The sequence below is a fragment of the Echeneis naucrates genome, chromosome 3 (genome assembly GCF_900963305.1).
Source record: "Echeneis naucrates chromosome 3, fEcheNa1.1, whole genome shotgun sequence".
Classification (NCBI taxonomy): domain Eukaryota; kingdom Metazoa; phylum Chordata; class Actinopteri; order Carangiformes; family Echeneidae; genus Echeneis; species Echeneis naucrates.
The window spans coordinates 24,643,579-24,655,462 of record NC_042513.1 but is presented as its reverse complement, the minus strand read 5'-3'; the positions used below and the strand labels follow the sequence as shown (position 1 = coordinate 24,655,462).

The 11,884-nt window shown below is 43.6% G+C and overlaps 1 protein-coding gene across 2 annotated transcripts; it reads left to right on the top strand.

The window, feature by feature from the left end:
- Positions 1 to 7,853: 7,853 nt before the first annotated feature.
- On the top strand, positions 7,854 to 11,365 carry irx5a (iroquois homeobox 5a). 2 transcript variants are annotated; one of them, XM_029498576.1, is made up of 3 exons: positions 7,854 to 8,181; positions 9,176 to 9,581; positions 10,339 to 11,365. In XM_029498576.1, exons 1-3 carry the CDS (start codon positions 7,939 to 7,941, stop codon positions 11,061 to 11,063), a joined length of 1,374 nt encoding a protein of 457 aa, XP_029354436.1. In that variant the 5' UTR covers positions 7,854 to 7,938; the 3' UTR covers positions 11,064 to 11,365. The 2 variants fall into 2 exon arrangements, with proteins under 2 accessions (XP_029354436.1, XP_029354435.1); XM_029498575.1 differs by having other exon boundaries at positions 7,854 to 8,196.
- Positions 11,366 to 11,884: the final 519 nt, after the last annotated feature.

The following is an 11,884-nucleotide window of genomic DNA, read 5'->3' as shown; positions in this document are numbered from 1 at the left end:
GCACAGCCTGCAGATGCGACTGCAAGCTGTAAGGTGAGCAGTGACACCGGGCGGCGTGTCCGGTTGTAAAGAACAACCCTGACAGAGGGTGCGTCTGGGGCAGGAGGGCACATAAACAACATTAATGGGCGGACGCAAGGTAGAAGACATGAGGTATTAGGAAATTAATGTCAAAAGCGACGGGGATATTTTTTCTCTCAATATTTATGGCAGCAAACTGAATACCTGTCTTAGCTGATTGGGAATATGTAGAATTATTTACCAGAATTCATTTGGCTGCTGCTCTTACCAGGCTTTTTTTTTTTTTTTTTTTTGGTTAAAGAAAATAATATTAAAAAGGCACATCAGTTATTTGTTGATTTCTGCCTCTTTACAATTTGGACATAAACTACATTTTAACCCGACTGATATCTTTTGAGGCCTAAAAATACCTTAACAAATGAGAGCAGCGTGTATCAAAACGTACGACAGGTACACACCCTCTCAGACTAATCCCAACACAGGGGCCGACTTTCACAGAGGCTGGAGAGTTGGGTGGCAAAGTAGAGTAGAAACAAACACAGCCGCGAACAGAAGAGGAAATACCTCAGGGACTTTCTGGGATTGGGAAAGAGGTAAGACAGTACCTGTAGTGCAATCCCCTCCAAATCTGCACCAGGTGTCAGGCATTAAGGAGAGCATCTCCGCTTTGGCTTTCCACGGCTGGCTCAATCACCCAGGGCAGTGTGTCAGATGTTGCACAGAACAGATACGCTCGGAGAAGACGAAGAAGAAGAGGAGGAAGAAGTTGGGACTCGGCACAGTACGACAGAAAAGAAGATTTCTGATGGCAAAATTAAGATCAGTTTCATGTCTAATAAAAATGTCCTTTGTGCGGGAGTAATTTTATTATCCTGGCACGATTTTCACCCATATTTGGCATTTAAATGTTCAATTACATGTGAGATTAGTCTACCGAGAATACAGTATACAGAGAAGACAATAAAATATGGGAAGCAGAGCTGAACATTCGGGTTTCAATGAATTAAGATAGATTTATAATAACATTACACTGTATCCCACTGAGACCTTCAGTTAACTGTAAAGACAACTGAGCGCTAACTATTCCCTGTGTGGCAATACAAAGCATAGAGTACGCTATAGAATGCGTAGCTTTATAGTATTATCATACTTTCAATCATAAAGACGAGGTCTGAACTGAACACCTGGCACCTTCTCAATTTCAAGTATTTAAGCATTTGGCATGTGCAATTGTCCCGAAACAAAACAGAGGCAGAGGAACAGTTCAGTACCAAGAGAGAGGAAGGAACATAGAGCCATGCTGGCATTGTTGTTGCCACAGATTATACATGACACACCGAATAAAAGGGGCTGATTGTGAGATGTTTAAATGTATCAGAGGCATGGGAGAGGAAACTTAATACCTCAACAGTGGGAGATGGAGAATGCGACTGGGCACGTGCGGAATGCAGAGTGGCAGAAGGAAAGCGGCAATCTAAATTTCTAATGCTGAGGATGTTTCCTATTCTGTGTTTATGAAACATGGCTGCCGGGACTACAAAGGTAAGGGGATACAGCTTCAAAGTCTGCCCTGACAAAAACAAAAAAGCAACAATGCTGCAGTGGAATGCACAACAGAACATAATACTCCACCTCCTCCTCCTCCTCTCTCCTAAGCAGTCTCATTTGATTACAGTGCAGCAGGCCCCAAATCAACCCCTTAGTCCCATTTCTCACTCCCCACTGGTGCGGTGAGTAGGAGGCAGAACACGACTTGCCGAAGTGGCCGGGGAGGAGAGGAGGAGAGGTGATGTTGTGGAGGAGAATCCCTCATTTGGGGAACAAAAGAACATGGGAATGGGTGAGCCAAAGAGTCCGCGGCAGGGGTGAAAAGCAGGTTGTCGTCCCAAGCGAGGTGACTGAGTCAGAGACTGCATGTCTGATGACGGCGAGGCAACGTATCGTTTACAGGCTCCCTCAGCAGAAGCCCCTCACATGTCCGTCTCCAGCCACAGAGTTTGCCCTCTACTTAAGGCAACAAGAGTCAGGCTCAGCATTACAAGCCTATTAAAAGATACTTTTAATTATGCCCTGCTCTCCCGGGATCACTTCTTCCATGAACTCCGTGTTTCTTTGGCATGTGCACTTAGGAATGGCACAACCAGAAGCACGTGTTGTTTTCTCCCTCCAATTAAAGGGCATGTTGACAGATTAAGGCTGCTTCTGGTTTGTGCTCCACTAACGCATTTAGTGAAGATGATGAACAAGGGAGGAGGGAGGGGAGGGGAGGATTCAGGGGGGAGGGCGTGAGGACGAGGGGGCGAGGGAGAAAGAGGTTGATAGAAGGAGAAGGAGGAAGAGAAAGTAAAAAGAGAAAGAACATGCACATGAACCCTAAGGGATTAATGTGTTTACATTACCTGGGCTGTGATCTATCACCAACCTCGTCAACTTCTATTATGCATCACATACATAAGCAAGCAACAGACCTGGGAGCCCCTGCAACTCACTCATACTATTTCAATTGGATTAAGTCAGTGCAAATATCTAGGGCACTGCTCCCACACTGTGGTTTCAGCGTTCTGGTAGTCATTTGATTTGTATGTTGTATCATTTTACCTTCACGAAGACATTGCAGGAGTACCTCCTACATGCCTCAAGAGCTTTTAAGTAGTATGGGATTTAGATGATTACCATATGGCACCTATAGCACCTTCAAAACAAACACGCTATTTAGCCGTGGGTCTGGTTAGACAGCAGTCAGGCACGGCAGCCCTCAGATCATGAATCAGAGTGTACAGGTGCACACCGGTGAGAGGAATAAGAGAATGTTAAGCATGTGAATTCACCATCTGTGATACTAACATGAGGTTTATTTTGTCCCAGCTGTAGAAGCAGATCTGTATTGTGTGCAAGACAGTCAGGTGGAGAGGTCTGGCATCACTGTATAAATGCTGACAGTGGAGTCTGCAGCAGGGCCCCCTGAAAGAGCTCATATTCACACTCTCAGGCTTCATTATATCCAATCAATATTCGTTTAGTCACTGAGCCTATTGACTCATTTCTGAAATAATATTACAGGTCATTTGTCTTGTCATGGAGTAGACAGAATTATCCCTTTTATACCCCCCCTCCCATTTGGAAAAGGGAGTATGAGATGAGTCTGGATACGCTCTTTGGATACATCTGTAAATAAATATTTTTGATAAAACACTGAAAAATCAATGGCTGCTTCCTGTGATCCATCTCGAGCGAATCAATCATCATCTGCTCAGCTGGCTGTGTGGTGCAGGAGGACGGCGTCGCAGTGAGAGAAGGGTGCAATCTTTGTCTGATACCTCTCATTTTGGAATCGCTTCTCATAATAGGGTCATCATTTCATCACTTAGCCAATCCAGAGCCCTGCCATTCAGGCTTGCGGGGATCTTGGAGAGTGGGGGTGGAGGGTGTGTGTGCGCATGTGTGTGTGTGTGTGTGTGTGTATAGGGCGACTGAACATACACACACCGTTGCTCCATACGTCTTCATTCAAGTCAATAAAAGAAAAAGAGATCGCAGGAACAGATCAGAAAAATGATCATCTCTCCTAGAAGCCAAATTGGGTCATTGTGTGTGATTTAAACTCTGTTATTTATTTATTTATTTTTTAAATTTAAATAAAATCAACAAATCTAAACAGTGTTTCCAATCATGTGTGCAGCGGTAGCATTTATCAAGTAAAACATTAACCACACAATTTAAAATCATTAAAAACGAACAAAACAAGAGTTGAGTGTTGTAACAGAACATACCTGCGTTTGTGTCCCACAATTATCACTGCCACAAGTAAGAAAAGTGAATTTAATTGGTGCAACAATTAAGTTTTGTCTTTGAGTGTGTGTGTGTGTGTCTGCATGCCTGTGTGTTGGGAGGGTTGAGGGATGCATTTCACAGACTGCTTGGTGACATAGGAAGACTTCCACAACGGGGATCTGGACAGATTCAAAACATGGACAAACAAACAAGCAGTTATTATTTTTAATGTATTCGGTAAAAACACAACTTGGTGCCAGTAACATTGTAACTATAAAAAAAAACAAAAAAACCACCACACACACACACACTGAAAAAGAGCTGATGATGACAGCTGATGTCACAGCCATGACAGATTAAAATCCATAAATAAAACAGGCAAAATTACTGCTGTAATAATGATTAGTTTAATTATAATATCTAATCATAGCTATATAGGATGCCCCGTTGTTTAGTCAAGTAGCATAAGGAACATTTGTTTAATCATTTAATAACCCCCCTTTAAAAAAAAAAAAAAAAAAAAAAAAGCAAGGTCAAAAATAAATTACATCCATTATTTGCAGCAAATCTCCCCAAAGCATTTGGAGCGAAAACTGTTTTGAATTTCAATTGGCTTCCAAGTGGCAAAAGCCCTCAGCTAATACATCAAAGAAAAATTGGTGTCAACTAATCGGTTTAGGACACAGATTTAGAACGGTTAAAAAAATCCCATGAACACTTCAAGCATTTTTTTTTTTGGTAGGGGGGGGGGGGGGGCTGGGGGGGTTGTTGTTGGGGCTTGGGAGCAGCACAGCCGACCTTGTGCGCTCCCAAAACGCGTCCGCCACGACATTAACTGACAGTTTAACTCACCCAGCCACGCAATTAGTCCGCCAACAACGCATAATGTTGTGTAATAATAGCCTCTATATCCAATTTAGATTACACTCGCTCCCTGAGGCATTTTAAGTGGCATGCACCATCTTTCATTCACTTCTTCTTCTTTGCCACGTAAAGCTGTTTTTCATGCGTCAAAACCGAGGTCGTCCTCTCAGAGGGAGGAGAGGAAACAAACAAACAAAACAAAAAGAAAAAGGCAAAAGCAGAAGAAGAAGCGATAACGAGGAGGAAGCGACAAAGTTAGACTTCAAATCAGCACACAACATGATGCAGGTTTAGATCCGGGATCAGCGACGGTGCACGAAGACAACCTACTTTTTACGCACTAAATGCGGATTTTCCAACAGTGGAAAGTGAAAAATACATTTTTTTTTTTTTTTTTTAAAGAGAAGAAGAAAAAAAGGCAAATGAGCAAAGCTATACTCACCTCCACCTCTTCCTCCAGCCGAGCAGTGCTGAGAGGTGGTAGCTGCTGCCATAACCTACTCCTATTATAGGCTCCGTCATCTCAAATTATGGGTCCTCCTCCTACTTCTCAGAGAGCAACTCTCAGCAGAAAACGCATTAAGGAGCACACATGACACAGACCCTTCATCCGAGCCCCCCGACTCTGCAAACTTCTCTCTGCTGCTAAATAAACGCCAGCAGCCCCCCTGCAGAGAGATGCGCCATTTAAAAATGTGATATATTTTTTTAAAAATATCGCGAAATGAAGGGCGATTATGTCACTATGAGACGAATATACCTGTCTACTAATGAGGCTGTATTATGGGTTATTTCCATAACACAGTGAGGGTGGTGGTGGTGGTGTGTGGGGGGGGGCTGTCTCTACCAGCTACTGTCACTGTTGGAGCTGCTTGTTATGGAGGAAGAAGGAATAATAATAATAAAAAAAAAGTTGCAGTAATTAGTTGACTGTCTAAAGGCGTTTAAAAGCGGGCCTCATAGTATCACTGTCATCTGATTAGGCTGAACTGGAGGGTCGCTTTGTGTGTGTCCCCCCCCCCCCCCACACACACACACACACAACCCGCTCTGTGTGTGTCTGTGTGTGTGTGAAGTGTGTGTCGGCTCCCACTGTACCAGCGTCATCATTCTTTGCTCTCTGGAGGTTTTTCAGAGCGTTAAAAAAAAAAAAAAAAAACAGTGCACACACTCTTTAGCAGCGCCTACAGCGATCCCTTTCGGCTTATCTGAGACCTGAACTGGAAAAGTCAATCACCAGAATAAAAAAAAAACAGCTCTTATACTCTTTAAAAAACAAAAAAACAACAACAACAACAACAAAAAAAAAACACAGTTAATGAATAATCAGAAGAGCCTGGGACTATTTCTTTACGCCGCCTTAGTTATCCGCAGACCAAAAGAGGGTCACACTATTTTTGAATGTCTTATAAATTGTAATATTTGTTTAAAAAAAACAAACAAACAAAAAAAAAAACTAAAACTTTTTTTTTTTATATATATATGGATAATTGCATAACAGCTTTGGCAGGTGTGGTGCCCATCAAGTATATAAAAAATAAATAAAGTAGTTGCCGATAACTGTGACACATTAAATGGCCTATCCGATACTTCAGCAGAGAAATATATCTGCGGTGATCAAATGAGATTACATCCACTGGTCCGGGCGGATTTGGTGTAGTTGGCACTAATCTGCCCTGGCTTGAGGGTTTATGACTTTCTGAGTGTGTGTGTGTGTGTGTGTGTGTGTGTCTGACTGGTTTATTCCAGGATCTATTACAAAAACTATTTAGCCGTCGCCACAGTAAATCGCTCTAACACAAGCGGCGGCGCAGACTAAACATAGAGACTTCTACAACCACAACACACAAACGTCAAGAGAGGAAAAAGTTTGTTGGCACACACCGACTATTCCGTCGAGTGCCGTTTGCGCCATTTTTTTTAACTTGCACTTTTCTAACTATGTATAAATAGATATACATTTTTTTTTGGCAGCTGTCATGTATCTTACCGATGCAATGTGCGGCTGCTGGCGTAAGAAAGTCGACAAATGCACAATAGCGGTAATCCATCTGAAACTCCCACTGCGGATTTTAACACACGGAGATCACGGAGCAGCAGTCTGATGGTTTAACAGTCTGATTTAAAATGACCACTTTTTTTTTTTTGTTTGTTGTTGTTTTTCACGCACCAAATAAAGAATAAGAAAAAAAAGAGAAGCGCTGTAGTGGAGCGCCTTTTTTTGTTTTGTTTGTTTGTTTGTTTTGTTTTTTTGTTGGTTTTTTTTTTTTTTTGGAAAGGTGGAGGGGGGGTTAAAATTCCTGTCGGTATCTTGGAAGAGCCCCAAATCCTGGCACACAAACAGCCCGATTTGTTATTGATCGAGTGTGAAAGTGACGGCTTCGTATTTGGGTTAAAAAAAAAAAGCAGCAGCAGAAGAAGAAGAAGAAGAAGAAGAAGAAGAAGTTGGGAGTTGACAGACTCGCATGATGTCGCCATCCAAAGGGGGGGCTGCCAGACGCACTTCAGACTTACTGCAACGAGGCTAGTTAAAGAGAAAAAATAGAGAAATAGAGAATGAGAAGGATTGTTGGTTAACGCGAGAGAAGGGATGGGGTGAGGAGGAAAGAGAGAGAGAGAGAGAGAGAGAGAGAGAGAGAGAGAGAGAGAGAGAGAGGGGCAGAGAGAGCATGGGTTTGGGCAGGGCTGTGGTTACCCAACATAAGCTTGCCTTTTCCTTCGGTGACTACACCCCGAGAGGAGGAGCGTAGTGTGCAGCGTAGTAGGCGTCGGGATCCTCAATTTCCAACTTAGCATCTTGGCAGGACATTTTCCCAAGCAAAGCCCCCGTCCGACGGGTTAAAAAAAAGAAAACTTCTGCACGGGCATGAGAGCGACGGTGCAACTCAGATAAGGGAGCAGGAGAAAAAACAAACCGAGACAAAACATCCGACGGGCAGAGAAGGCTGGCTGCTTGGCTGGCTGCTTGGCTGGCTGGCAGGCAGGCAGCGACCAAAATAACGCATTCAGTATCTAAGCCATTTTTTTTTTTAAATCACTTTTACTTTTTTTTTTTTTCCTCTCCTTCCTCGTGTGTCTTCAACATTGTCATTTAGAAGTGTGTGTGTGTGTGTGTGTGTGTGTGTGTGTGTGTGTGTGTGTGGAGGGGGCGGGGGGGGGGAGAAGACACAGACAGCGGGGTCTGCAGACACACGGCTCTATGCGCTCCGACAGCAGCGCATGAGAAAATAAGGGGGGAGAAAGTGCGCAAGTTAAGTGGCTTTAGACTCTCCGGGCTCCAGCATGGCGTATCCTCAGGGCTACTTATACCAGCCGTCCGCTTCTCTAGCCCTGTACTCCTGTCCTGCGTACAGCACCAGCGTGATATCCGGACCCAGAACCGAGGAACTTGGGAGATCCTCTTCGGGATCTGCTTTTGCGCCCTATGCCGGATCTACCGCGTTCACCAGCGCTTCGCCGGGCTACAACTCCCACTTACCCTACAGCGCGGACGCGGCGGCAGCTGCCACATTCACCTCGTACGTGGTGAGTAAACCGAAGGTGATTATTCATTGCAAAAAAATAAAATAAAATAAAAAAATGAAATATATATATATATGTGTGTGTGTGTGTGTGTGTGTGTAAGAAAAAGAGCAGAGTGCCCGCTGTGAATCAGGAGTCCAGCCATCGGGAAGAAATGTGCGTCAGCACACAATGACAGAGCGGCGGGTCCACACACACAAAAAAGAAAACGTGTTGATGGGCTAACACAACTAATTTGAGCGAGTGCTGTTCTGTGATGTGGTCTTATAGAAAACTGTTTTTTTGTTTTTATAAGACCGGGCGATTCCCTCCCGGAGCCTCCAGGTTCACCACCGACTACGACGCGCCTACTGAAGGCAATTTAGGTCGCTGTGTGTTTTTCTCATCCTTCTTGTAGTTGTTCGAGTTGAGAAACTGAAATCTCGAAACTTGAGGGGAAAGAAAAAGAGGATTTTCTTATTTAATTTATTTCACAAGCTGCTGCTGGTCTCACGGCAGTGAGAGTCATTGATTCTGCAGGCCTGTGATTACCACAAAGGCTGATCCCATTAGAACAGGCAAACAAACACAATGTTAGGCCCATGAAAGCGTGATGACAACACGTCAGCAGAACTGCTAATTCTACAATTTTTATGCAAATACACGGCTGTAGGTGGGAATCAGCCCAATATCGATAACAATAAGAAAAATAAATAAAAATATACAGGACGACAAGATCGTATTTCGTGTCCCAAAATCAACTTCGAACTCCATCAACAATCTGAAAGTTCAGATATTGGATTAAAGCCAGTGTGTCCGTGTGTATGTGCGTGAGCACTTCTGTGCACGCGCGAGCATGTGGCTGCGCGCTCACGCCTGTCTGCGTTTTTGGTCGCTGCAAAGCGACTGAAGAATAAAAAAATAAAAAAATAAAGTGTAAAAATCAGTAATATTGATAATACTAAAGGAGAATGTGACTGAACTTTTGCGGTGGTTTTTTTTTATATGTCTGTGGCAGAGTTCTCCCTACGACCACACCACGGGCATGGCCGGCTCGATAGGATACCACCCTTACGCAGCACCCTTGGGCACCTACCCTTACGGTGACCCGGCATACCGTAAAAACGCGACCCGGGACGCCACCGCCACCCTGAAGGCCTGGCTCAACGAGCACCGCAAGAACCCCTACCCGACCAAGGGCGAGAAGATCATGCTGGCCATCATCACCAAGATGACCCTCACCCAGGTGTCCACCTGGTTCGCCAACGCCAGGAGGAGGCTAAAGAAGGAGAACAAGATGACCTGGACCCCCCGGAACCGGAGCGAGGACGAGGAGGAGGACGAGAATATTGATTTGGAGAAAAATGACGACGACGAGCCAAACAAGCCCACAGACAAGGGAGACTCCACAGACACAGAAGCAGGTCGGTGGTGCAGAGAAGGAGGAGGAGGAGGAGGAGGAGGGGGGGAAAAAAAAAAGAAAAGAAAAATCATCAATTTTTCATCGCAGTCGTTCCCACTCAGGGTGCAAAATTGATTGCTGGTTAATGGTGGTATATTATTTATAATGGGACAATTGCTTTAAATAATAATCACCTTGAACTCCCCTCGTTTGACTTCTCAGGGGCTGAAATTGCTGGTGACGCAGAGTGTTTAGCAGTCAATTTATCTTTAACTGCATAATAAGGATACAGCTGCTCTACTGCGCCGGGAATTTAGTTTTAAAAAAAATATACATCTTCTGTTGTATGATAATTACATCACAGTTTTTCAGCGTTGTTTAATGCTTACTATCCCACGCGGTGATATGAAATGCTATTTTATGCGAAGAATGTTGTGTTCATGAATTTAAATAGTCAGCATAAAATATGCCCAGGCTTTTAATTTGAACCACATTGTGTATGTGCAACACAGTTTGAGCTATTTCATAATAGTGGAGGGGAGTTCATTCACCTTTTTCAGGCTGGCACAAATCTTTATGGGGTCAATTTATGGCACACACAATAACTGTCCTTTTTTTTTTTTTCTTCTTCTTCAGGAAAACCTGCATAAGCAGCCCAATTATTTTTATAGATCCGATTTCATTTCGCATTGGTGTTCACCATTACCTAAAACATGTGTTACCAGCGTTTTAATGTTGGGCTTATTTGGCAGTAATTCTGGTCTTTATTTGTGCTTTAGATCATAAACTGCTGAACCCAGGGGACATAGGCTGTGACAGATTTAAAGAGGAGAGCCATGGCAAAGACACGGATCCCCTTCTGAGCGACTCGGAGTTAAAAGACCAGGAGGAGCGGACTACAGACTTGCTGCCGGATTCCTCAAAACCGACCACTTCGTCTCCCTCGGCGCTGCCCCGGGGGAACCAGCCCGTTGCGCAACAAGACAAGCCGTCAGATTTGAGCCATGCGCCGGGTACGGTGACCAGCAACGTGACCTCTGTTATCCACTCGCCCCCCTCGGCCCCTAAACCCAAACTCTGGTCTCTTGCGGAGATCGCCACGTCCTCAGACAGGTGTAAAGGCGGCGGCGGCGGCGGCGGCGGCGACGCGCCACAGGCTTGTCCCGGTTTGGGCCAAAGCGCAGTAATGGGCACCAACGCGTCTCCATCACGGTCCTCCCCCCAGTGCCCGCTCCCCAACAGCACGGTCCTATCCAGGCCTCTGTACTACACCTCCCCTTTCTACCCCGGCTACACGAACTATGGGGGCAGCTTTGGACACCTTCACAGTAACCACGGCTCGGTGACCACGGGCTCCACGGCACATTTCAATGGATTAAACCAGACTGTGTTAAATAGAGCAGAGGCTTTGGTAAGGGAGAGCCAGAAAGTCAGAGGCCAAACGCAGGTAGATCTTTGTAAAGACTCCCCTTATGAACTAAAGAAAGGTATGTCAAACATTTAATACCTGATATTTTCCACTCACCGCGGACTTTTATTTAATTTATTTTTATTTTATTTTAATTTTTTTGTGGTTGCATTAAAAAAAAAAAGAAAGAAAAAGAAAAAGAATGATGAAGCAAATTCTAAGAACAGTTATTTTCTGAGTAAATGCTTATCCTCAAAATTTTTAGTTTCTGAATGGTTAATCCTAAAAATGTAACAAGAATGGTCTTAATCGCTGCAGCCGCCTGAGTCTATTTGTATTAAAGACTAACATGTATATTTAATGTAGCATTTTTGTATTTAAAATGGACAACACACTATCTTTGAAGTAAATTATGGAAAAAAAAATACACACTTGTGCAGCGATTATTTTTGGGGGAGCAGCTGGAAATACCTGATATGTATAGTATATATTTCAAGTCCAGTTCAGCTTTATAAAGAATTAATACTTTTTTTTTTTTTTTTTTTTTTTTTTGCACCGTGGCAGATGTTTCAATGGCAATTATCATTTGAAAATATCATGGCAGCCGGAGAGGAGAAGGTGGAAAGTAGGAAGGGGCCCAAAATCAGCAAAATATGGGCTCTTTATTTTATTTTTTTCATTTATTAATTATGGTGAATGAAAAATACTGGTGGTCTATAGCTTATCAATCAGCAGCTCATATTTTATTCTTTAAATAGATCCAGGGCCTGTTTTTGTTTTTCTTTTCTTTTACCTAAGCACGTTGATAAAAGTGGATATTGATATCATAACAACAGTGAGGCGCAGTCATTTAACCCAATTACCTATAGTGTTTTATGCAGAGCAATCAGGTGGTGAACTCCGGTAATGAGCTCGAT

Excerpts from the sequence above, each read along its gene's own strand:
- irx5a (XM_029498575.1), top strand. The coding sequence starts at position 7,939 with ATGGCGTATCCTCAGGGCTACTTATACCAGCCGTCCGCTTCTCTAGCC. Across the intron at positions 8,197-9,175 it reads ACGTGGTGAGTAAACCGAAG|AGTTCTCCCTACGACCACAC; the intron begins GTGATTATTCAT and ends TGTCTGTGGCAG. Across the intron at positions 9,582-10,338 it reads CTCCACAGACACAGAAGCAG|ATCATAAACTGCTGAACCCA; the intron begins GTCGGTGGTGCA and ends TTTGTGCTTTAG.